The following is a 26,251-nucleotide window of genomic DNA, read 5'->3' as shown; positions in this document are numbered from 1 at the left end:
GGCTCAGTCATTAGTGTCAAACCATCCATCTGGTGTCACTGCTGTATGTTTATGGTATGTACCTGCTCTGTAGCTTGCAGCATATGTCCCTCACGTCAAATCTTATCTCACATTTACACCAGAAAAAAAAAAAACCAACATCTAAAGCCCCTGTAGGAATATTATAGCAATACCATAGAAGTTTAAAATAACAAAAACATAACAAGGTTACTAACTCACTACTGAGTGCCTTAAAACACACACTAAAGGAGCTAACTGTAAGCTGCAGCTATTGCTAAATAGCCACTGTTAGCATTAGCAGCTGTTAACTTACCAGGCTAGAAGAAGCTCAGCCCTTACCTGGTTGACCTGCATGGCTTTCCGATACCGAGTCACTGTCAAGTCTGTTCTGAATTGGTAGAGCTGCTCAGACGGCGTATTACAACCCCTTGTATTGTTAATGCAACAGTGAACTGAAGCTGTTCGCAAGACCGATGTTAATGCTAACGCAGGCTATACGGTATTGTAGTGCAGCATGAACAGATAGCCTACAGCAACAGATTCATTTGTTATTATTATTTTGGATTTTTTAAAAGCATTTTTTATTAAGACCGAACTGCTTCATAGAGTAAACTCTAAAAATAAACACAAAATAACATATTCAATTATTTATTCATTTATTGGCCTAAAAATAGTATCGTAAGTATAAAAAGTACTGAAATCAGCCAGGTGGGCGCGTGAAGCCAGCAGCATGCCTCTATGATTCACAACTAAACTCGATTCAGACCTTCATGGTCCCCAGAGGCTGAATTTTACTGGCTTTGGTGATTGCCTGACTTTACGTCCAGCACCACTATGATTTTGTCATTTGGGGATTTGACTGAAATATCTCAACAAAGATTACTGTGACATTTGGTGAAGACATTCCTGTTCCCCACAAGACGACATGTAAAAACTTCTTATAGCGCCACCATCAAAATATCATTTTGTTCAATACTTTGGTTCATGACCAAATAACCGAAAACTAATGGCATTTGCACAGCCTCTTTGTGATTAGAGCTGATGCGTAAGCTAAAATTTGCTAAGATTTGTGTTAGCATTCTAACACTCTAAGCTAAATACAGCAAATGGCTGTAGTCCCTTTAGCCTTGTTAATTGACAGTGTTTGAGTGGTAGCTAAGGCCCTGGTTATAACCCCATATAAAAGAATATTACAGGGTATTTGTCCTCACATAAGCAGAATAAATTATAGCCACACACTGGAGATTCATTTTACTTTGTGGCACATGGTATTGTCATTATAATGACTTCTCCAGTTTGAATTTAACTGTCATCAATGTTTGGCCTAGATAGCTGAACATTATACCATACCTCGAAGCACTGAACATGGAAAACGTTATAGCAGTGGTAGCTACAATTTCACAGCTCCCATTAACACTATTTACACATTCTGGTTCTAATGCAGTTTAACCTCTTTTACAGGCCGTACATTGTTTGTTCTGTTAGATAATCTTTGACGCCTCCTCCACTTTCACCCATCCATCAGCCAGCAGCCATTCACAAACTCAGGTTTCACCCACTCACAGGTTAACTAAACCCTCCTCCTTATCTGCTTTCAGACCTGCAGTATGTGGACACATGTTGGGGTTGACAGCAGATAAGGAGGAGGCTTGGAGAAGTGGATCCAGAAAGGTGAGAGGATACTTTATTTTCAACCTAGCTATTCATATAACAGCTTATTTCAAGGTTCAGATGTATATGGACTCCTAAGGTGGCACCTCCTCTGCCACACAGACAACCCATGGACAGCCCAGATGGAGCAGAATCTTACCAACTGCTTCGCACTCGCTCCTGGCGGACGTCCTCCTGCCTCTGACAGCCGGTATATACACATGTGTCAGCCTGCCAAAAATTAAACATGAGCCTGCACAGACATGAGCCTAAGGCCACATTTATGTGAGGCCTCATCAATTTTTCAGATAAAAGGTTGCTCTTTAAATAGGCCAAAGGTACAGGCTATTTCCAGGATCAGCGCTCCACATCGGGCTTTGTTTACAAAGCCAACACCAGGAGGTACACTGGAAAAACATACATCAAACCACCTCACCATCACATGGGAGCGCTTACACTCAGTTACAGAACTTGGCAGAACTTCTCTGACATCTGCAGCAATTCTGTTGCATTTGAACTCATTGTATCAGCCGGCAATTACATCTGATTGAACATTTAAAGCACTGTACGATGGTCTTTGTAGATTAGATATGTGCTTGCAGTAGCCTGGTATTTGCAGCAGCTGGAGCAGAGAGTATCTTCACTCACAGGAGCAAATGGGAGACAACGAGATCTGCAACCTAAACCCAGTCCAGTGAAGTAGAAAGAACTGGCGATGCAAATGCACTTAACGTTAAAAATAGGGTTTTGAGATCTCAAAACGTTTTTGATGCATTGGATTTTCTAGCCACTGGTCCACATTTGTTGACCACAAGCAGCCACTGTATGTTTGACATACAGTTAGCAGGTATAGTTAATCAAGACAACAGCCATTTTTATTCAGTTGCCTGTCAATGGCATCATATCCCCTTTGAACATGCGTCAGCGTTGTGGTTGTCTGACAGATGTGGTCAAAATTGACTTTTTATTCTGTTTTAAACCACATTTAATCATACACTTTTTAAATCTTAATTGTTTTCACCATATATTTTAACCAGATGAAGGATTTTAGTCATTTGACGTCTGAATATCAAGTTATCAGAAGAACTAGCTGAGCAAACACTAGCGGCAGGTCGGCTCGCAGCCTAAAACGTGTCAGTAACATTAAATAACCCATGAAATATCCAAGTCATGATCCCTTCATTCAGCATTTTTAAACATGCAATGTTGGTTTGGAAGAAAGTGAAATTGTGCAACTTGTAAAAAGACACTGACACACACTGACAAGGTTCTGTTAGAGTAGATTTTATGAATATCTGAGGTCTGTATGAATGCTCAGCTTGGAATAATGTTGATGGATTTCAGCACCAAACTGTGCGCTGTTAAATATTAGAGCACATTAAAAGATGAGACCCTCCACCACTTCAAAGCACAGTGACTTTCTAGGAAAGCTAACAAACTTTAATGGCTGAGGTCTGGCTTGGTCTGATGACCGGCTAGTCCCACTGCTCTGTTTGTTTGCATTCATAGGTAAAGTGTAATAGAGTTACGCAATCGGCAACAGAAACAGCTTGATGCTTCCCACTGAAATGGATCAGTCACACAAACACATGAACATGCGCCGTGTTTTGAAAACACAGGAGAAGCGTGGCTGTTACATAAAAATTCCACTGACCCTTGTTGGGAAATAGTTAGGCATCCCAGATGTGGTGGAATCTGAGTCTCTCGAGGCCTTGGGAGGTCAGCTCTCACACACACACACACACACACACACACACACACACACACACACACACACACACCACTACTCACACCACCACCATGGGCTAAATTGCCTCCAGTTGTAAATACAATGTACAGCATGCTCACATGTGATGCATAACAGGCCAAAGAGTAACATCAAAGCACTATCTTGCATGCGTGTGTGTGTGTGTGTGTGTGTGTGTGTGTGCGTGTATGTGAGACAGTGAAAATGCCATAAAAGGATGGGTCAGAAAATTCAGTGTGTTGTGACCATTTCGAATAAAACCGAATCCACAAATATGGAACTGGGTCACCCTGACATTGTGTGTCCATGTGTGTGTTTGTAACTCCTCCAGGGTACAATGTGTGTGCTTGTTGCATGTTTTGTAGGTGATTCACTGCGGTGCGTCTGTGTTTTGCGGGTGTGTCTTTGTGGACGAAGTGTCTGTGGTTGGGTGGTCTGCGAGCCGCTGTTGACAACCTACTGTTTTTTTATTGATGTTCACCTCTGAGCTGGAATGCTGCTACTTCTCCAAACATAATATCATACAGAAGTAAGGTCGGGTGTAGCGAGAGGGGGAGAAGTGGCTGCCAGAGCAAAGAACCAGCATGAAATAAGGTAGTAGGGATGATAGGTTCTTTTTTAGCCCTCTGAGGTCTGTCAGCCCACCTTGGCCCAGAATGAAATTATTGATGGATTGGATGGATGGATTTGGAAGTAATGTCCTTTACTCCTAGTGCTACCATGAGGGTGAAATTTCTGGTTTTGAGTGAAATGTTGCCACAACTACTGGACAGATTGTCATGAAATTCGAAACGTTGAAGTCAAGCGACAGTGGTGCAGTTTGTTTGTGGCCTTTTTACTTCCGGCGATTGTATTTAGGCTTCAAAAACCTTAAAAGTGGCGCTTCTCTGCGAAGATCATTCTCGCTGAACAAACATCTGCTCAACGTCTGTATAGATATAAGATTCTGATTTTGATTTGTTCATTGCTTCATTGGGTCACACTGGCTGTTGTTAAACAGTATTTCCAAGAATCATAAATCCCTTAACACCTTGTTAATCATTAAATCTAAATTAGCCACAAAATAATTTTTCTGTCTTTGCCTCGACATGGGATTGGGATATAATTAAGCATCTACATTACAAACTTAAATCTTATTAAGAGCTTGGAACACAGTGTTGGGATTCAGAGATTTTGGTCTTTTTGGTGCTTATAAGCCCTGGACTACACACACACACACACACACACACACACACACACACACATGCAGAGAAGTACATTTCTGCTGATTGGGTGAGGACTTGTATTTGCTTTCAGTATAGTTTCATTTGTTTGAGGCGGTTTAGAGAAGGAAGCGTCAGTATCACAAAACCTCAACAGTATTATTCAACATTTCTTGTTTATTAACTAAATTAACGACACTCTGGGAAAGTTGACTGATTATTTTGACTTGTTTTGAAAGAAACTAATTACGTTTTCAACCTGGATTATGTGACTCATCGTGGTGGACATTATTTGCAGCATGTGCTCTCTGTGTGTATGTGTCTGAAATGAGCCCTGGCCCCGACTCCCCTCCAAAGTCGCTTAGAGTGAGTCAGGAGATCAAAGTCGAAGCTGTAGATTAATCCACATAACAGGAGCTTTTCCACTAATAACAGAACATTCTTTTCCTTCTGGCTGCCTGGCACGTCAGTGCCACCGAGTCTCTGCAGTCACACAAGCGCATTTGGAAAACTAAATTCGATCACAGCTACTGTGCATGTGTACACGACGCAGAATCTCCTTTTACTTTTGACGAAGTAGTAAATAGAAAAAGAGTAAACGATGATGTTACACACTAAAAGCTCAACACCTCTTTTGGAGAGCGTTCGTGTGCTTCACCCCTGGGTTACATGTGCGTGTTTTGAGAAAGTTTATTGTCGCAGATTTAATTTCCACTAGAATCATAAACTTTTCTCACTATCACCAGACCGGTAGGAGCCAGCTGACTATGGGGCCTGGGAAATTTAGGCAAAGTCTGGGAATCTGGATGAGGCAGCTACCATCTCAGGAAAAAAAAAAAAATCATCCCAAGTTAGTATCATACATTTACAGAAATAATGAGCACTTTTAAAAGTTTGCATTTATTACTTTCAAATACACTTGAACCCTTTTGTGATCAGTTTAAGTCAGCAGAAAAACCAGCGGCAAATCCAACATTCACATATTACCTTTTAAGTTGATCACGTTTACATTTACTCGTTTGACAGACGCTTTTATCCGAAGCGACTTACAGGTGAGAGACGTCACTAAAGCTTCAGTGCAGTAGGAGTACTTGGTGTAAGTACTAAGTACTACGTCTATTCAAGAGATTCTTGAGCATTCAGTAGTTTGTTCCACCATTGGGGAACCACAGATGAAAACAGTCTGGACTGAGATTGACTTGTGTGCAGGGATGTCAATGCTAGGCGACATGTCTGGGAGGAATGCAGTAAGCGAGAAGGAGCATAAGCCTGTTTGATCGAGTTCAAGTTGATGGGCGCAGACCCAGTGATCGTAGGCCTCGGTATGTGTTTTTGCTCATTTGGAATTTCTTAGCCAAATGTTTTGCACGTTGCATTTAATGTTTTTATTGACCACAGCATAATATTTACATCCAAATATGATAATCCAAGGTGTCATCTTTTCTCTGACTGCTTGTCTGCCTAATGTCTACCTTTGCACTTGCAGTGTAATTGATCGTTGTTGTGGCATTGGTTCAAAGTGTATATCTGCTGCCAACAGAATGAACAGTTGACATCGAGAAAGGATATCAAGTCACTGCAAGTCTCAGGTGTCGGAAACCAAGGTGAAATTACAAGTCCACAGTCAATGTTCAAATCCAACTCAATTCATATGACTTGAATACACACCTCTGGCAAAGGGGGGATTTCAAGCTTTAAATGTCCCTTGACAAATACGTGAATGAGGCCATAGAAGCTAATTCCATATCTTTCTGCAGTCTATGGAGAGGGCTGGGTGAACTGGGTGAAGGTTGATTGAGGGCTGAGTTAATGCTAGGTTAACTGGGTGAAGGCTGGGTAAGGTAAAACATCCGGTTCCACTTCATCCACAATGAGAGCGAAATGTATTTCCAACCTAACGTCTCCCTGCTGGAGGCAGTGTACAGCAGCTATTCCCAATCAAACAGAATAATCATTTGTAATGGTATCGCACAGAGCTGGCCTGTGTTTTGTCTCTGTGAGAAGGCCTCAGCCGTTGCCAGGCAGATGTTTGGGTTGGATCGCCATGTGGTGGAACGCCACCCTTCCATCTGGCTCGGGCTCGGAGGCTACAGGAATAGAGCACTGTGAAAGCAGGGAACACAACTCCCCTTTCAATAGCGATAGCATGATAGAAGAATGTTCTTCCTGCACCTGCAAGTCTTTTCTTTTAAGAGCGCACCAGAAGAAAAAAAAAAAGGAAAAAGACTTGAGCAATAATCATTTGAGGAATTTAATTTTCTCCTCGGCTAAATCACTTGGAATGTTTGCATTGCACCTCAGAAACTGAATCTGCCCCGGCACCAGGGGTTTTCATTATGAGCACGGCATATGAATCCTGAGAGTAAGGCTGGCATGAAAACTCAGTCATGTCAAGTGAAATAGAAATACAGCAACAAACACTCTGTTAGGAGTGTAAATGAGATTTTAGGAGAGATAAACAACAGGTATTTGTCTATATTAATCTTTCAGCTCATCATTCAGTGCTTAGACAGAGATGTCCATCTGGATTACAACCTAGATTATAATCATATCTGAATTGTCTGGAGTAAAATCATAGCGGCTAAATAATCATTGATAGTGTATAAAAATAAAAACTTTGCCAGGGTTTAAATAAGACCACACAATCATTTGATACTTTAAACTGCCTCCCTGCAGCAATACAAGTGAAGACACTGCACCCCAGTCAGAGCTTATCAGCCCCACACACTCTATGCCTCTGGAAATGCTGCTGTGTAATTGTAGATTCCTGATATATTAAGCTACTGACTGTGAAACAGATTAAAACAAAGTATTCTTAGGTTATGCAAAGATTTTCCCCTGTGCACCAGGCAGGCAGGCAGTTCCCTCCCATCATGCCCTGTCTCCCTCTTTAAGTATCAGCTATCTGCTGCCAAAAGACTGACTGGATATTAATAGCAACACTGCCAGAATCTAAACCACATTTGTTTAGGTCAAAGCTGAGCTCAGTGTCCATTAAACAACACAGAGAAACTCAAACGGCTCTGGCAGCGTAAAGAAGAGGCATGAGAGATAAACTAAACAGATATCTGATGTTCTAACTGCTTCAGATGGAAAAGTCGATTGAAGAGGTTAATCATTTAAACTTGGTGAGGGTGAGTGCACTGTACATGCGTCAGCCAGCAACTTGGAGTCTCAATGCTGAATGCCAGCCAAGCTGGAGTGAGGGTGATTTGTGAGCTCTGCAGCACAAAGATCAACTGTAAGATCAAGAAGCAAAAAAGCTTTTTGAGCCATTTAATCTCCAACGACCACTTTAGATCAGAGACTTTTATCACTTTATACTAGATTCCAGTTACAGCTCTGTAAGTCACTTTCTAGTTTATAATGTTGCGTTATCCAAAATGTTGTCTTTCCAAACGACAAGTGAACATGCAGTTCTTCATCTGATGTGTCTGACTGTGTTCATGCTGAAAGACGTGCGGTGTCTCTGAGAGCTTCAGGACAACAAAACAAGCTCAGTTTGTTAGTAGAGATGCATAGAAACAGTTTCTCTATGTAAAACAGTGACATCTAGTGCACAAGCCGCAACAGACATGAAAATGTAGCCTGTTTTTTGTGCATGTTTAATTCAGTTACAGTTCAACAATCTTAGTCAAGTCAGTTTTGGTGGAAGTTACTTCCATGGAGTTTTCGAAGTATTGAAGTAGCCATTGTTCGTCTACTGCTGTCCAGGTGGGTGGGGGATTCTGCAGACTGTGTCACCAGGAACAGCACACACCTTGACCATGAGCTGGTTATATTGCAGCAGAGTAATACGACTCCAAGCTTTCACATTAAAGCTGAACAGTCACCGCGCTGATTTAGCGACAGAGTAATTTCAGAGAAGTCCAGATTATTACTTTGTCTGAGCCCAGCAGGACTTTCCGTTTCAGGTGGCATGGAAAGGTCAAACAGGAGCAAACCCCGGAGAGAATGATGTAACATGTAAGACTGTGAGTTTGGCCCGGCCCGACCATAGCTTGATGACCGGTACCAAACCCTGCTGACAAGGTCCAGAACATTCCCTTTTAAAAGTCAAGCCTCGTTTTTCTCAGAACAGTGGGAACAAAATTCAACAGGAAGAGAGGGGGGTGAGGGAGGAGGAGAGGTGTGTGTATGTCTGTGTGTGTGTGAATGCGTTCATGTGTGTGCATGATAGGGAGTCTGTTCTGCAGGGCTGTGTCTGAACTTCTAGTATCTCTGGAACTGGCCTTCGCCCAAATCCTGACACATCTGTCCAGAATCTGAAGACAAAAAGAAAGGGAGGAGGGGAGCAGTGTGCGCGAGAAAGACACACTATGTGTGTTTATGTGAGTGGAATCGGTGTCTAATAGCTTGGGACATCCAAATACCTCTGCTCCTGTGATGGTTCGGTTCATATAACAACAATGAAACACTGTATAGTAGACTGCTCAAAAAGCCAACTAGAGCTGCTGACTTGCACAGACCTCCACACGTGTTGAGTATGTATGGAGAACCGGGTTAGGTAAACAGCAGCGCTGATAACCCTGAGGTTAACCTGGCCACTCTGATTGGCTTATCTCATCATGATGGCTTCAAAAAACCCTGGCTGCCAGCCAATAGAAACAGGGCAGGGAACACTCTGCCCCAATCGACGGAGAGAAAACATGTTATGCTGACAGGAAAGGAGTGAACCCGTGAGGAGTCTGATGTCTTGAGGTCTCAGTTACTGCACAGTAGATATGGCCTGTCCGTCACTCCTTGCCTTGACATTGCCCTCAGAGGATGTGTTTATTCAAACATAGACCACTCCTGTGTTACTCCTGTGTTAGAATAATGCATGTTAAAATCATAGCAACACAAATAGGTTGAAATAATTAACCAGCAAGTAAGAAATTCAGTAGGTTGCGTAGTGTCTCACATTAAATGAGTCACTGTGGCATTCAAACACTTTGTATTTCTACCTTTTGTCCACCATCACAAAATATGGGAATGTTATGTCAGTACAAAATACTGCATTGGCTATTAGTCATATTGCTTCACTTCAGGTTGAATAAACTTACTGTTAAGGAGGGAGTCGGACGTGACAGCTTTATTTCTGCCCCCTTTTTTTTTTTTTTATTCATACGCTGAGACTTTAAAGCAACTTTAAAAGTTTTTGCTATCGCTACATAGCCAAGGTTAGCATTAACAGCTGTTTTCTTAGCAGTCTACAGGAAACATTACGAGTTCAACATCAACATCAACAACAGGCTTTTTCCACACGCTGTGCAGTGGTGACATAGCGTATCTCGCTACGTCACTGTCAGGTGTTGCCGCAAAAAAGAATCAGATCTTATTTTGGGTGTGGTCGGACATTCAAGAAGCTTATACCTTTATAACCCATGAAGACCCGTGCAGCTTACTTCTTGCGGTGAGATAGCATGCACAATAACAGGGCAGATTTAAATCATTAATGGTATTTAATTAATTGCACCTGTAAAATATTTGATGTAACTGATGAAAAAGAGTCTCGTGTGGGATCAAGGCGTATTCTCAGAGTAACCTAGTCTACGCAGCAGTGGTGTTGGTATCTTTAGAGCACAGGAGGAGACCGCAAAGGAGGGAAGCCTTATTGCACCTCCTGTAAATGCATCAGCTGGCCTCAAACCCGAGTAAAAAATCTAGTGAAAAGTCATTATTCTGCTGTCCAGGCCTGAGCTGTTTTTTATTGGAGATAAGGTCTTGGTAGCAAGCTCTGGTGCTGGTTTAATGAGTGGTGTGCCTCGGCCTGAGAATGCAGGGGAAAGGCCACAATATCCATTTACAAAAAGGTCAAATTTAAAACTGTGAGCGTATCTGTGCGTGCGTGTCTTATAGTGAACACAACCATACCTTGAATCAGTGCACCCACCCCTCTGTTTGACATGAATTATTATGAGGAGAGCTCATGGTAAACATCATATTATATGGTAGATGAGGATGGTTTTAAAAGTTGCTGTAAAATAAAACAACACACCTATCTTTTTATTTGACAGCCCCCATCTCTGTTGCAGGGGGGAAGAGGGAACTAGGGGAGGATTATACGGGTAAGGTTAAATTATGAGCTGTTGTGGCGCTGCATAGCTCTGAGCAGCCCACAGTATACTGCCCTACACACACACACACACACACAGCAATTCTGTCAAAGTGAGCCCCTAAATATAGCCATCACACAGTGTTATTATCACAGCAGGGGTAGTGCTCTGTTATCTCTCACCCTTCACTCCCATTGTTTTACTACTCCAGCAGATGACAGCTTCACTAAGGCTGGGGCCCATTTGCTCCGTATATGGCCTGTTATATAAGACCCGCATCGACACTGGTTAGTTTGCTGTATTTTAAAACAGCAACACATGATTTCATGTCAGGTTTCATGCGCAGGAGAGGAGAGAATCCTCCCACATTGTGCTACAGCCACACTCACGTTGTTCTTTTTTATTTCTGTTTATCCCTGTGACAAGAATGGAGTTGGCCCTAAAGGGAAGGCTGACCAACCATGACGCGTGAAAAAAAAAAAAAAAAAGGATTTTGCAAAGGATTTTGCTCAGGAAACAAAACTCCATCAGTGTCTCTGTGATGCCAAAGCGAATGAGCGTGAGAATGGTATGCATGTGGTGGCATGCACATACAAATACATCAGCCCAGGAACACATTCCCAATCAGTCAAATACACAACACACACTCAGTCTTCATTAGAGATTGTAAAGGCGACAGCTGGACTCTGATTGGTGGGGAAGGCCTGGCTTCTTCCACACACACACACCACGGGGAGCATTGTGTTGCTTTTCTTTCTTTGTTAAAGACCAGTGACATAAAAATGTCCGTCAAGGGCTTGCTGAGTCACTTATTCAAAACTGGCCATACTGAACAGCATGATGGGAAGTGGTGGTCCAGTGGCAACGGCCCCATCGAAATCCCTCGAACACCCTGCTGCGCTGCCTGGCCTGGGACTGCCTGGCAGTCTGGATCAGTGGTTGCAGACAGACGCAACATATACACACACACACACACACACACACACACACACACACACACACACACACACACACACACACACACAAATATTCATTCACAAAAGCTATTGTTAACCACAGTGGATGTGTGTAGCAAGCACTGGCCCGTTTCAACATGTCCCAACAACAAATAACTTACTTTGCTACTATTTTTCTCAGAACACACACAAAACACAGTTCTCAGCTTCTCCTCTGGTGTGTTTACACCCAAACAAACAATCTCGCTGATTGGGTGGTCAGTAGGATCGGTACATACCAGGAAGAGCTTAGCATTAGAGCTACATAAGGCGGTGTGCACACATAGTACTGGTCGACTACTGAGTCCACACCAACCTACAAACAGTTCACATCTGGAGGGATAGGATCTGATGTGAAAACATTTTTAAAATAGACATTCATGGGGTTTTATTTTATCTTAGGTTTTATTTAATTTTACAAACGTCTCAGAAACGAGGTCACGGTGCATCTGGTCAGGGTGATAATTCAGTGATTGGTTTGTTTATGTGTCACTCTTACAAGATAATGAATAGAGATGATTTTGTAAAATACACTTATAAATGTATTTATATAAATATAAACACTCTCTTGCAAGGAGTGACAAGACTGATACAACTCTCATGTCTGTAGATAAATGCGAAGCTACCACCTGTAGCCAGTTAGCTTAGCCTAGCACGACTGGAAAGAGCGGCTAGCCTGGCTCTGTCCAACGGAGGCGGTAACAAAATCTGCCAACTATCACCTCATTACTAACATGTTGTCCTGGCCTACTTCTGGGGCTGGATACTCCTAACTGTACTTGAATAATAAAATCAAAAGTTTTATTTTACCTAAATTATATTGTTTCTAGTTGAGGGATGGGAAAACCTGACAAAATTTCTAAAGCAACGTTTTTTGTGTGGCAAAAATATTACTAGCTTTGCAAGCTGATATTAGCTAGGACTATTGTTTGCAACTTTGTGGCCATGACCAGTAAAAATAATAATGATAATAATAATAATAATAATAATAATAACAACAGCAACATATTATTGGCCTCAATTAGGAGTTTTCTTTACGTGTGGTATTCAACAGTCTCTGATCCCTGACGGTGCTTTAGGAGCTGTGGCTGTGTGAATACTGTTTTTCATTTTTGTGGAAAAGAAAATAGAGAAATATACATTTGCACTCATGTTAAACACTCAATAGCTAAACCTAGCTAATACTAATGCAGTCCTGCAAAAAACACTGCTGCAACACATCAGTTCCAGAGTTATCTACTCTGGTCTAAATTCTCTCCACACACTTGGCACTAAAAGAATGACTCAACTTAAGGAAAAGAAGTTATGTTTGTTAAAGAACAAGTGGGTACTGGACAATTAATCATCCTGTAAGTGCACCTTCATGTACGAGTACGGTGATGACGATGTGTGTTAATTATCCGAGCATCTGTTTCACTTACAAACATGCTTTAATGCATTATAGGGTGATTAAACAAAGCCTACGTTAGATCAGAGATGATTTGTCAAACAAGCATGACTCAGATTTTCCAGACATGAAACACCAAGGCCAACTTCAGCGAAAATATTACAGTCTAACTGCAACCATCTGTGTGTGTTTGTGTGTGTGAGCACGCAAGTGTGATGCAGCATTCATCGTTGGTGTGCATACTGTGTTCTCATAGTAAAGAACGTCTGAGAGTCCTACCAAGGCCTCTGCTGCCAGGCTACGTCCCTGTATTTCTGTGAGGTACTGAGGATTGCCTGTTCAAACAGAGATTAGAGTCCTGAATTACATAAGGTTTAAAGAAAAATTAACATTCCGCCTCCTGGACGTCACCAAGTGCCAGTGTTTTCATCAGAACAGGCCGAGAGGTCAGACAGGATTTCCCCCCACCGGTAGCATTTGGCTACACAAATATAGACCTGAAAACAAACATGTTATTGGGGAGAGGGTCACAGGAAAAGAAAGACAAAGCGTCTGTGACGTAGCAGCTGAAAATAAATCATATTTCCCATCACTCACCAGACGTTAAAGCTTTCCTGAAGAATGGCATTTTGTTTGGTTCTCAAGACTTCTGATTCAGAAATGACCTCCTTGGCAATGGAGGGAAAAAAAATCAAAACACAAGCACAGACTGGCCTACGTAAGGATAAATTAGTTTGACGACAATTGGCTTTAATGAAGTGTTGGACTTCAGGCATTAATATAATCCAGTTTTGTCATGATTGAGTTTCTCTGACCACAGCCAAAACACTGTATAAACTCAGCTGTATATTATTTTGTTTCCCCAGTTTTGGGTAAATTTAGTTAAAGCCAGAAAGTGTATTTCCCCATCCTCTGACGAGACCTAAGTTAATACCTCATGACAGATGAATGTGAATTATTTGCTCTTCCTGTTGCACTCTCATTCTTGCCTTTCCTTTAAAAGATGGTAAATTATTCTGTGGACCACAGCATGCTTCCTGTCTTTGTTTGGCATGAAAGAAGCGGTCTGGCCTTTCAAGAGGTGAAAGTGGCAGAAGAACCCAATGAAGTGGAGCTGTGAGACCACAACAAAAGAGCTGGGATAGTGTATCACTACTTACTGAACGCTCCATTTCCAATGTCCAATCAAATCCTAATGAGAAAAAGAAATTTTGCTGTAACTGGCTTCAAATAGGAAGAAACCAGTTTGACAGTTGTTGAAATAAGGATTTTGATTCAGAGCCCACAGCAGCTTTTAATGGAACATGGTTGTGCTGCCTTCTAGTGGTGGATCTGTGTCACTGAAGGAAAGAGACTATATGAAATCACCTGACAAAGTTGACTTTCAGTGATGATCATTAGGTTATATTTAATATTTAAAAAAAGAATGAGTTTTGACAGTTTATATTGTTATATTCAAAATGCAGGAACAGCTTTAAGTTATTCTAATATCTGGATGTTTATTTTTTGTGCAAACAAAAGATCATTTTCTGCAGCTCACCCTTGATGAAATGACAGTGTATGCCCACATCATATGAAATCTGGTATATATTGAAACTAAAGAGCTGCTGGTTATGAATGAGGTTGTAAACAGGGATTATAATAGCTAAAGAAAACTCCTGTTTGTTTTATTTAATACCATCCATCCTCTTACCAAGCTGCTGTCTCATAATGCTTCATATTTGGTCTCACCCACACAAACAGTACATCCCTATGTAAAGTAAAAAGAGTCATCAACTTTAGTTAATGATTTTTATTGATATCAACATGATCACAATTTCTGCATCATCCATTTGCTTTGCATCCAAATGACAAAAAGACAGTTTTCTCATTTGCCCTTAGTGATAAAAGCTCAATCAACAGGGATAATTTCAGTTACCCTGTTAATCCACAGACCTCTCTGCGAGTAGGTGAAAACCTGGAGTACACATGTACGTCACTGCAGCAAGGTGAGGAGTTGAAGACTTTCAGTGGGTGTTAAATTACCCTTTAACTGGGTGAATTGAACTGATTAGGTCAATCAAAAGGTCAAAGATCAATGGTTTTGGCCTTGTGAACATAATTTATTTGGAGAATCCCTTCAGGCTCGACACAAACATCCAAGGATGAAGTGATTTGAATTTGATGGTCAAAGGTCAAGGTTAGTGTGACCGCACAAAACACTTTTTTAGCCATGACTCAAGACTTCACCAATTATGATAAAACTTCACACAAATGGTTCATTTTTTAACGATTCTGGAGAATCACTTTACAATAATACCATCCTTGTACAGGATTTATGTTTATATTTAGGTTATTAATTTGTTTAAGTACAGGCTCAACAGTACAGATGATGAAACTGTGGGCTCACTATTTGGCAAGCAATAGATCACTGTTGCCATATTTATCTGATGTGTTATAAATGATTTATAAAATGTAAACAAGCCAATTAATATTGTATATTTTTTTTAATCCTTCATTAGGGCAGCCTTACTGTAAATGGGTACAGATCCTGGATAAACAGGGATGTAATCTGAAACTAGTGGCGGAGGCATACAACCACAAGGTGGTAATTCTAGTTAAAGGAAAGACAGGAAGTGAGAGTACAACAGGAAGAGCAAATCACATTCATCTGTCATGAGGTATTAAACTCAGGTCTCATCAGCAGATGGGGAAATACACTTCCTGGCTTTAACTGAATTTACCCAAAACACTGAAAAACTGTGGAAACAATAATATACAGCTGAGCTTATAACGATTGTTTTGGCCGATGTCGGAGAAACTCAATCATGACAAAACTGGATTTGTTGAAGGTTCAGAATTGATTCACTATCACCACGGGCATCGGGTCAGGATGAAAGAATGAAGGCCGTTAAACATACATCCAATCCAACAAAAGGTTTTACCGTCATAATTATTTCCAACATGAAAAAGGAAGACACACATGGACTATGGGTTCTGAGAGGACAATAAAGAATAAAGATTAAATTTAACACAACAAATCAAAATATGAATGTCTCATTATGTTCTTATGAAAGAAATAAGAATGAAGAAGGTTCTCTGAGACTAACAGATAAATTGTAGGAACTAACGAGTAACAACTTCTCACCAGAAACTGCCGCCCCATGTGAAGGTGAAAAAGTGTGAATGAGTGGAGTGAGGCCCTTAAATAATCTTCTAGTGCCCAGGTGAACTCTATCAGGTGAATGAGGGGTGGAGGGTGAGAAAACCCAGAGCCAATCGGTGATGAGGAAAGGAAAGGAAGTGAGGTAGGCGAAGAAAGGAAGAGGAAAATAGGGATCTTTGCACCAGGATTATATCACTATATAAAACCCAACACTTCATTAAAGCCAATTAAAAAAACAATTCCTACTTTGTTGTGTGTATATGATCCGAACCAAAAATTATAACTTTGACACGTTTAAAACTAATTTGTTCTGAGATTACTGAGTTGCTCTAACATGACGTCTCTTTTGACTTGAAATGATGAGTTGAATCAAAGGACGCGCTGCCATCTAGTGGTGGATCTGTGTCACTGAAGGGAAGATTTGACTTTCAGTGATAATCAGTTTATGTTCAATATAATTTAGTTTTAAATATAGACCAGAATCCTTGTAACATGAGCATACACTGTTTTCTCATCATCAACTCTAAATATTAGAGCTCCTGCTTATAAATGAGGTTGTGAGCAGGGATCGTAAAAGCCAAATAAAACTCCTGTTTGTTTTTATTTTATTACTATCCATCCTGGGAATGGACGCGTGAATCCTTCCACCTAACCAAGCTGCTGTCTCACAATGCTTCATGTCTGGTCTCATACACACATACATCCCGAATGCTACTATCTAAAGTAATGAATCATCATTTAATTAAGTATGATTTTATTGACATCAACACGATCAACACAATTTTTGAATCATCCATTTGCTTTGTTCAAAATGCTGACACACATTCGGCTTACAATTTTTTGACATGTTCTTCATGTAAGTAGTAAGTACAAGAGTGCACATCGCATGTAGCTGGAGCATTAATCATTTGAGATAATAAAGCATGTTGCGTTGACAGTAATGTCATCCCCGTTGTGTAACAGTGCAGTATCTTTTAAGGATGAAAAACAGAGAGATTATGCCACTTTATGATAAAAGATCATGGCCGTTTTACTTGCATATTCCTCCCTCTTCAAAGCTATTCAACCAGTGGGTCGTAGAACTGCTGATCTTCCCATGTTTTAAATTGAATCGTACTTAGCACAGAGTTTAGTTTGACAAGGACACTGTCCTTAGCTGTCTTCCTGTTCTGAGGTGTGCATGTGGCAGATTCTTGTTTTGTATCCCTTCTAACTTCTGCCTCATTTTTAAGCATGTTGCTCAGGCTCTCAACCTCAGCACAGTGGCCATAGACCCACTCCTTTTTTACATTTGTGGCCAAACCAAACAAATTCCCACAAGATCTGCAAGGAGGAATTTCATCTCCTTTGCTGAGGTTAAACGCTTTGCATATGACCTCCCCTGGAACCTCGATTGTTCCATCAAAGTATTCCTTCTTGATCTTGTCCTTCTTGCCCTTCTCTGGATAATAGGTAATCACTGCATCAGCTACATAATCCTCCCAAGCGCTCAAACAGGAGGCAGCTATCACAATATTCCCAGCATTTGGACCTGTAGTGGACATGGAGACGCCGTAGTACCTGACTGATTCTACATTTTGGGATTTCTGAGAGACACAGATGGTGGAGGAGACCAGAAACCCTTCTTCCAGATCCTTGAGGAGATCTTTCAGGCTCTCCTTTATTTGGTTGTCATTCTTTTCTCCTTTCTGCTTGACAATCTGGAAGCAGTTACAGATGTTATCAAGATGTTGCACCTGCAAACTGAGACTCACTGATTCAGTTGTAAAATGAACAATAGAAATGAATCATGAACTGTAGTCTTTGGTTTCAAAACATTTGTGAATTAATTAATTTCAGCAACAGGTGAAAATTGATTAATAAAATCAATTATCCAAAAATTTGACTCTTCTTTACTGGAATGTTTTATGGTCATTATTTAAATTTTGTTGAATAATTTATTTTAATGTATTCATGTTTAAAGTCTTGCTTAATTTTTTCTACTCATAGTATTTGTCTTCAGTCTGTATAAAGCACTTTATATTATACTTACCTGTATCTGTACCTGTAAACGGTGCACTACAAATAAGGTTTGATTAACTCATTGAAAGTCGATCCATACTATATCTTACCATGTCCATAACACAGGAGAACGGACTCCGCTTGGGAAGTTGAGTCAAGAAGAACTTAAAAGGGCGAGGGTATTTCTCCTGCAAGTCTTCCAACATCTCTTTGTCAGCGATTATACTTTCGGGGTCGTAGGGAACCTTGTTGATTTTTCCCAGGAAGAAGATGCTGTGAAGCATCTGTTCAGTAAAACAAATCAATGTATTATTATATAATTACTAATGAGATTATAGGATATGATTGTCTTCAAAAACAGAAAACATCCACTTTACTCTACCTCATCCACCAAGGGTTTACTTCCTGGAGTCGTGTTACACCAATCCAGCATCTGCTTGATAAGCTTTAAGGCATTTCTCCTAAAAGGTTCTTGAGTTTTCAGAAATTCTTCTTTTCTACAATAATAATGATCAAGGTATAGTGTCATTTTAAAGAGTTAAAAACACATTACAGCACTGATAAACTGCGGTGCAGCAGAATCAGCTGACTCACCTCTTTTGCTCTTCCTTCAGTCATCAGGGGGAAAAACAACAATTAAACAATTAAATATATCACAGATAACAGAAATATATTAAGTAATATATTATATTGCAGTGCAGAATTCATTGGATATAGTGTCAGTGCCAGCAGAAAGCTGCTACTCACCATTGCTGCAGCATAAGAATGAAAGAGAAAGTAAAACCCTTCCTTATAAAGCAGTGCCTTAAACAGATGCATCATGTGATTTCCAGTAAAGTCCACATTCAGCCAGGAACCAGGGATAAGCATTTAACCCAGTACAAAGTCAGTGAGGGTCATAACACGACTGATAACGTGTACTGTATATGTCCATATCCATAATCAAGATCTACTCTGCTATAGAAAATAAACTGCTCCATTTGTCCCGGTGCAACGTCATGTACAGAATAACTGAAGTTCTTAAATCTCACTCCGGTATTTGTGATAACAGGCCTCCTATGTTGATCCGGTTATACAGTAATTCTATAAGAAAATGTATGGATGTCTCCACACATCCTGGAGACATCATATCAACCTCAACATGATTGATATAAACTCACTGAGTGGCATATTTATATGATAGTTATGTGTTGCATTATTATATCATTGTATTTCAAAGTCACACAGACAGGAAATGTGATTTAGATAAAGTTAATTCTACTTCAGTCATCATACGCTCATTACTATTTAGTCTCTGCTGCAGTATTACAGTTTCATGTAAGGTCAAAGGTCAGATGCTAAACTGTAGAGTAGAATTAAATGAAAGGATTTGTACAAGAGGAAAAGGACACAAACACGAAGAGATCTCAACTGTGTAGTTTTATCATTTACTGTATGTCAGCGCAATTCACCGTGAGTCTACAAATGACAGCACAAAATAAGGAAGTAAGTTGCTAAACAGCAGGAACTGAAACTTTACTACATGATTAAGCCAGTATTATCTATATATATATATATATATATATATATATATATATATATATATATTATTATTATATTATTTGGTTTCACGAGGGTGGAGTCGGGGCTTTTCAGGGTGGTGTTTTCTTGTTCTCCTTGTAGTCAGTGTTCTCTGGCTTTCTGCCATAGTCAACAGAAATACACATTCGGTTCAATCACAAACAAGTCTGTAACTACGGTTGTCTCTGTTAAGCCCTGTGATCGCCTGGTTACCTGCCCCTGGCGTACTGACTCTCCCCTGGTACATGTGGAGACAGGCTTACATGAAATTTGTTACTGTTGATGTCGGACTCCATCCGTAGCTACAGTGGCAAAAGTTACTGCATCACAACTTTGTCAATTTCCGCTAGATTTTGCAACTTCTATCAACTGACAAAAACAAGATGGCGCTTCTAGGATGGAAAACACAGAGATCAGATTACACAACCAGCCTCGCTTAGTATGCGATGCCTGAGGGGGAACAATCACAAGCATTTCATGAACACACAGCTGGGCATTGATTTCGATTATAATGATTTCAGCTGACTGCCTTTAAAATGATGAATGATGAAGACTGAAGACTTTTGAAGCACGTCTTTCCTTTTGGGAACCACCAGGATCTGTAATAAAGAAATAAATAAACCAAGTGATTATATAGCATATATCAGGTACTCCATGATCAACCCATGATATATCTGACAACTCTGCATGAATAATTATGTTTCTACCTCCCAGCAGGCAACAGTGATATTTAATGTCAAGACAATAATCAATGCTGAACGATTTGTGAGTGGCTCAAGTTCAAGTCATTATTCCCTTAAACATTCACCCTGCATCACAGACAATGTCAGGACAAATACCCACCTATTTGTGTCCTGCTCCTTTGAGACTTGCCAAGAATGCCGACTTGTTCTTTTTCACCAGTTTTTGATGTTCTTGCTCCAAACTCCTCCCCACAGGGCCCATCCTCACCTTTTCCCAGTCCGCCTCAGTCTACATCACATAAAAAAAAACACCTGTCAGTACAGGTGATCAATCACTATCATCAGGATTCCTTGTAAATGACTGTAACTTCTTACCGTATCTTCGAAGGCCTCCCCGTTGTAGTAGCTCTTGGATGCTGGATACTCTATTTCCTTGTTACATAACTGATCCAGGTGTGAAGCCACCAGATGCAGCTCCTCTCCATCGTAGGCGTACAGCTTTTTGTCCTCGCAGGTCATCAGAACAAGCTGGTCACACGTGCATGAGGTGCCCTCCACTACACCTATAACCAGCATGTTTACCATCTTGGGAAGGTAGAATTTTCCCCACCCGTTCACCTCATCATGTTTGCCTCTGTAAATGGTGTCTTCAACCCCTGCTACCTTCAATATGGCATCGGCTGGATTCTTTAATGTTATCGTCTTGTGTTTATTTTTGGACACAAAGTGGGATACCTGTGCCAGGTAATCTCGACCTGCAACAAAAGATGAAAAATATGTAGAAATATTTGAAGGACGAAACAACAAAGATATCATGGTGTGTAAGGGAAAGATGTGTAGTCAACCTTCTGCTCTGCTGCACTGCTGAAAATCAGGCATAAAAGGCTGACTGGCCACACTGAAACACAGAAAAGACAGGAAGTTACAAAATGGTGACACTGAACATGGTACGTTACAAAATGTCCATTTACAAATGGCAGAATAGAGGCTGGGATCAATTTAGTCATTCACCCATGAGGTATACTAGGAAATTAAAGGTCCCAAATTGTATGAAGTGAGATGTCCATGTCTTTTTTTTAATTATAAAGTAGATCTAGGTTCTATATAAATACTGTGAAAATATCAAAGCGCTCGGTCCACAGAGAAAAATGCAAACAGCTCATATTCAGAAACTGAGCCTTAAAACAAGCCGTTAGGACTTCCGAAACTTTGTGATGTCACAACAAAACAGTCACCGCCCTCAGCCAGGCCCCAGGAACGGCCCACCTGGACCCACCATCCATCCCTTTGAGTGTTTTCCTGACTGTTTACTCTGCTGTATTTTTACTCAATAACAAAACAGTCCACCAATCAGAGGAGAGGCTCAGAGCTTCCTCTCTTCTGATTGGCTGACCAACCTGTTGTTGCTAGAACTCCAGAAAAAAGCCTGAGAGAGGAGATGTGAAACTACAATGAGCTGATTTTTGGTACTTAAAACCACAAATATATCTTCTTATTGATATCTACTCTTCAAATAAACTGTAAAAGTGTAAAATATGGGACCTTTAAAACTTTGAAGTCTGAGTGGATTCTCATTTATTTCACAATCAAACAAAAAATACTCACGAAAACAACTTGTTATTTCAAAGGACAGAACTGCTGTCTTGTGGATTATATATTTCCATTTTTAGTCAGAATTTCACCAATATAAGCTGGACAGTTTTTCTCTGTTTGACTGCCGATTTGTGATCCTCCAGAATTTATTGGAGTTTGTTGGGTTAAATTTTTTCCATTATGTGTGGTGCCTATAAATGATTGCCTTCTGATCTCTGTCAACACATGTCCTGAAGTGAACATGCGTCCACATGTTTCTTTTGATATGTCAGTGTTCATTTCCACCTCCCTGAACAAAGAGAAAATGGTGTTTGCAGGTACCTCACTCCAGCCATCCTGGCTCTCTGTCACCTAGGAAAAAACAAATGTCATTAAAGCAGTGACGCAAAAACTACGAATCCTTAATTTAAGTAGAAATGTTAAAGTGTTGTATAAATATTTCTAATGTTCTTTTGGAAAAAATTAATTATCTCTACAAAATATAACCCAATATATTCAATCAATTATTTGTCTCTCACCTAATGTTAACTGACTCAAACTGCTTTTTGTCAAGCCATCAGATAAATGTTTTGCTGAAAAGTGATTTCCCAATAAAAGATGGTGGAATAACAGTATAAAAAAAACAAAAATTTGTCGTCACGTACTTGAGAAAATGTAAAGCCAGTTATTTTCCAACTCCACTTAAATTCAACAATAGTGCTAAACTGATAAACCTATTACAAATGGATAAATTCCATTAGCGTTTATTATATGCATTACAGAACTCTCTCCTAATGTATTTATCTGATACTTTAAAAACGAAAGCACAACGATGAATCTTATATTTGAAAACGAAACCAACCAACACAAAAACGAGACGACTGTTCAGCATGATAACCTTATTTAAACATCATTACCGTAAAATATCGCGTAGAAAAAGAAGTGAGTAATAAATGCACCGACAACCTACAGCATCTTCTATAAATTTAGTTAATAACACGAAGTAACTAAAATATTTAACTGCGTCAGCTGTTGAGAAATGAGTCCGGCTGCATCACCTACCACAGGTTTTTACTGAGCCCGCTATGAAGCCAAGAGGAGTTCATGAACCGACAAATGAACACACAATTCATAATTATTACCGTTTATCAAATAAACTAGTTACCAGTCGTTAGTGTTGGGAGGTGTGACGACGAAGCTCTGGACCGTGTGTCGACTCCGTTCGGCAGTTTCCGCTGGAACTTCATATCCAGGCTTCTGTCGTTTTTTTCTGGAGTATCACGTGGTTTATGATAAACTAGAGGTTTCGGTTTCACCATAAACAGAGCCCTTTATACTCAAGGGTCAAACATTCACGGTGTATTTTACCGTTTACCGTTTTTTTAAATGTGTTTGTTATTTTTTGCTGTTTTATCAGAATGCAAACTTGGAAAAGGAGAATAAAAAGAAACAATGAATAATAACTCAGCAAATCATACATAACAACAGTAGCCACAGGGACAATTGAATTAAGTGCAATAAATCACCATTAGGCACTGCATATCTTAATAGCAACACAACATAACCAATGCAAAATTTTAATAAAGTGTCCATATATGTGTATGTCCAAAATCACAAGATTTATTTTGATTGAAAAATATATAAATAGGTATTGTTTGACATAAACGTAAGGTTACACAACAACAGAAATAGTAACCCAGAGTTACAATATACAAATGAGAATATTACCATTCAGAGAAGCCTCTGTATATTCTCATTTGTCCAGGTCATAGTATCCTAAAGGAGTTTTTTTAAATCGAAAACAACAACGACGTTTCACCTCTCATCCAAGAGGCTTCATCGATCATTGATGAAGCCTCTTGGATGAGAGGTGAAACGTCTTCCCAGACAAATAACCTAGTCCAGTTGTTTTCAATTTAAAAAAACTCCTTTAGGACCATTCAGAGAAATAAACAAAAACTCCATATTTTATAATTTGTCAGGTTACATACAGTCCAGTGTCCAACTTTAAGACAAAATTACCTTCTCACAAGTTGCTTAAAGAAAATGCCCAACTAAACTGGCTTTCCCCAAAATACTACAAGAAAACACATTTATCACCAATATCCAATTATATCACTTTTATCTATTAAACATTTCCCCCATTTCTAAGAGGTAACCCTCTCTGTGGTGTGTAGAACTCTAAACCCGTTTTAAATTTCACTTTCTGCAGTAAATCCAGAAGATGATCCTTCGTTTCTTTTTTAGCCTTCTGTCTGTTCTCATCTTTACACATCTGAGATGTTGGTTGTACTTGCTTTTTAACTTCATTCTCATTTTTGAGCAAGTTACTCAGGCTCTCAACTTCAGCACAGTTGCCATAGGCCCACCCCTCGTCTTCTGTATTTTTGTACAAACCAAATAAATTCCCACATGATCTGCATGGAGGCATTTCATCTCCTGTGCTGAGGCTAAACGCCTGGCACCTGACACTCTCTGGAAGCTGGATTGTTCCATCAAAGTATGATTTCTTGGTCGTGCCTGGACAGTAGGTCATGACTGCATCAGCTACATGACTGTCCCAGGCGCTTAAACAGGAGGCAGCCACCATGATCCTCCCGGGATGACGGCCAGAAGTGGACATGGAGACTCCATAGTATCGGGCTGAATCTGGGCCCTCGGTCTTCTGAGAGACACAGATGGTGGACGAGGTGAAACGCTTTTTTTTGCTGTTATTATCCCCGGACTTTGGCCTGATGACATCTTGGAGCATTTTTATTATTTGGTTTTCATTCTCTTGTCCAATCAGGCGGACAATCTGCAAGCAAAAACATATATTATCAAGCTGCTGTTATCACCACAAATGCAGAATTATCCACTGAGTCAAGCTTTGTGTGGGTGAAATTTACTGCGGTACATTAATCATAAACTGTGACATTTCAATATGTTTAAGTGAGGTAGCAAGACCTTACAATTTTACAAACTGTATCATCTTTTAACAAAATATAATCTTACCATGTCTAACACACATGAAATTGGACTTCGCTTGGGTAGACGAGAGGAATAGTGGTCAAAAGGGTTTGGGAAGCGAGTTTTCAATTCATTCAACATCTTTTCATCCCTCACAATATTGTTTGGGGAAAACTTTGTATCATTGATCACTTCCAAAAAGAAGATGCTGTGAAGAATCTGAAAGGTCAAAACACAGGTCACACACAAAGAGATATGATTTCCTATGTTGTATATGTTCAAAACAAACTGACCACGCCGTACGTTATGTCCAAAAACTGATTTGTTGCCATCAGTCATACCTCATCCACCAACATTGAAGTATCTTCCTGAGTCTTTTCACTCAGTTCCATCATTTTTTTAATGATTGTTAAAGAATTCTCTTTGAGACCATCTTCACTCATTGGAGTGCCTTGCCTAAAATAAAAAAACATCAGTTTAGAGAAATGAAAAGCAGAATGCACCAGTAACTACTCGTGGTTGAGTAAATCTTACCTTTTTCTTTTTTGTGCATCAGCCTGATGGTATACAAAAATAATTGGAAATAATACAGGACACATTAGGATATATTTCAACAATCAACATATTTAGAAATGAAACCACTTAAAAGCAGCTACTCACCATCTTAAGTTATGAGTAAATGAAAATGAGAGAGAGAAGTTAAATCATTCGCGTCGTCCTGGTTTCCTCGTTGTTATGTGAAACCAAAATGTGATTAACAATGTGATTGACCTTTATTAGATGTAAATACTACGTGGCAGTGACCGATTGAATCCACAAACACAATGATGAGATGATGATTGTTCTACTACAGGAATGTTATAGAACTGGTTTAAACACACAAGATGTCTCTGTGAATGTGTGAATGTACAAGGAGCGGCAGTAAAAACATACACACACACACACACACAAACACACACACACACGTCAGATGCTAAACTCCTGAGTGGCTCTCCAACATTCAAACCTGATTATACCACGAATAGGAAATACAATAAGACTCTAACATGAATCCAAATTATATCTTTATTAGCGAGACTTTGATTTTTCTCTTGTGTAACAGGGTGTCTGTATTTTTGGGTGTGGTGCTAAACCTGATGGGAGAAATGAAAACTGCAGCTTGTGTAGCAACAACACATTTAACCACAGGTATCAGCAAGAGAAACTTTGAGTCGTGCGTTTTCATTACGATTGATGATTACAATGCAGGTTCATTACCCCAACATGGCGGGTGATGTTAAGGAGAGGTCCTGGTCCATAGTGATACCAACACACTTCTATCT

The 26,251-nt window shown here is 39.9% G+C and overlaps 2 protein-coding genes and 1 long non-coding RNA gene across 3 annotated transcripts; 1 reads left to right on the top strand and 2 right to left on the bottom strand.

Moving 5' to 3' along the window:
- The first annotated feature begins 1,592 nt into the window (after positions 1-1,592).
- Positions 1,593-17,754, top strand: LOC130184090 (uncharacterized). The gene is made up of 3 exons (XR_008829930.1): positions 1,593-1,671; positions 1,774-1,861; positions 17,617-17,754. It is a non-coding gene; the product is annotated as an uncharacterized LOC130184090 (long non-coding RNA).
- LOC130184088 (uncharacterized) lies at positions 16,902-18,921 on the bottom strand. The gene is made up of 4 exons (XM_056399871.1): positions 18,760-18,921; positions 18,548-18,662; positions 18,276-18,449; positions 16,902-17,864 (listed from the first exon to the last, which is right to left on the bottom strand). Exons 2-4 carry the CDS (start codon positions 18,596-18,598, stop codon positions 17,223-17,225), a joined length of 867 nt encoding a protein of 288 aa, XP_056255846.1. The 5' UTR covers positions 18,599-18,662; positions 18,760-18,921; the 3' UTR covers positions 16,902-17,222.
- A 4,670-nt stretch (positions 18,922-23,591) lies between these two features.
- Positions 23,592-25,481, bottom strand: LOC130184055 (uncharacterized). Its single transcript, XM_056399828.1, has 4 exons — positions 25,464-25,481; positions 25,271-25,385; positions 24,975-25,148; positions 23,592-24,777 (listed from the first exon to the last, which is right to left on the bottom strand). Exons 2-4 carry the CDS (start codon positions 25,370-25,372, stop codon positions 24,109-24,111), a joined length of 945 nt encoding a protein of 314 aa, XP_056255803.1. The 5' UTR covers positions 25,373-25,385; positions 25,464-25,481; the 3' UTR covers positions 23,592-24,108.
- Positions 25,482-26,251: the final 770 nt, after the last annotated feature.

Source organism: Seriola aureovittata, chromosome 16 (genome assembly GCF_021018895.1).
Source record: "Seriola aureovittata isolate HTS-2021-v1 ecotype China chromosome 16, ASM2101889v1, whole genome shotgun sequence".
Classification (NCBI taxonomy): Eukaryota; Metazoa; Chordata; class Actinopteri; order Carangiformes; family Carangidae; genus Seriola; species Seriola aureovittata.
Note: the sequence above shows the minus strand (reverse complement) of the source record. Positions and strands in the feature narration are given on the sequence as shown.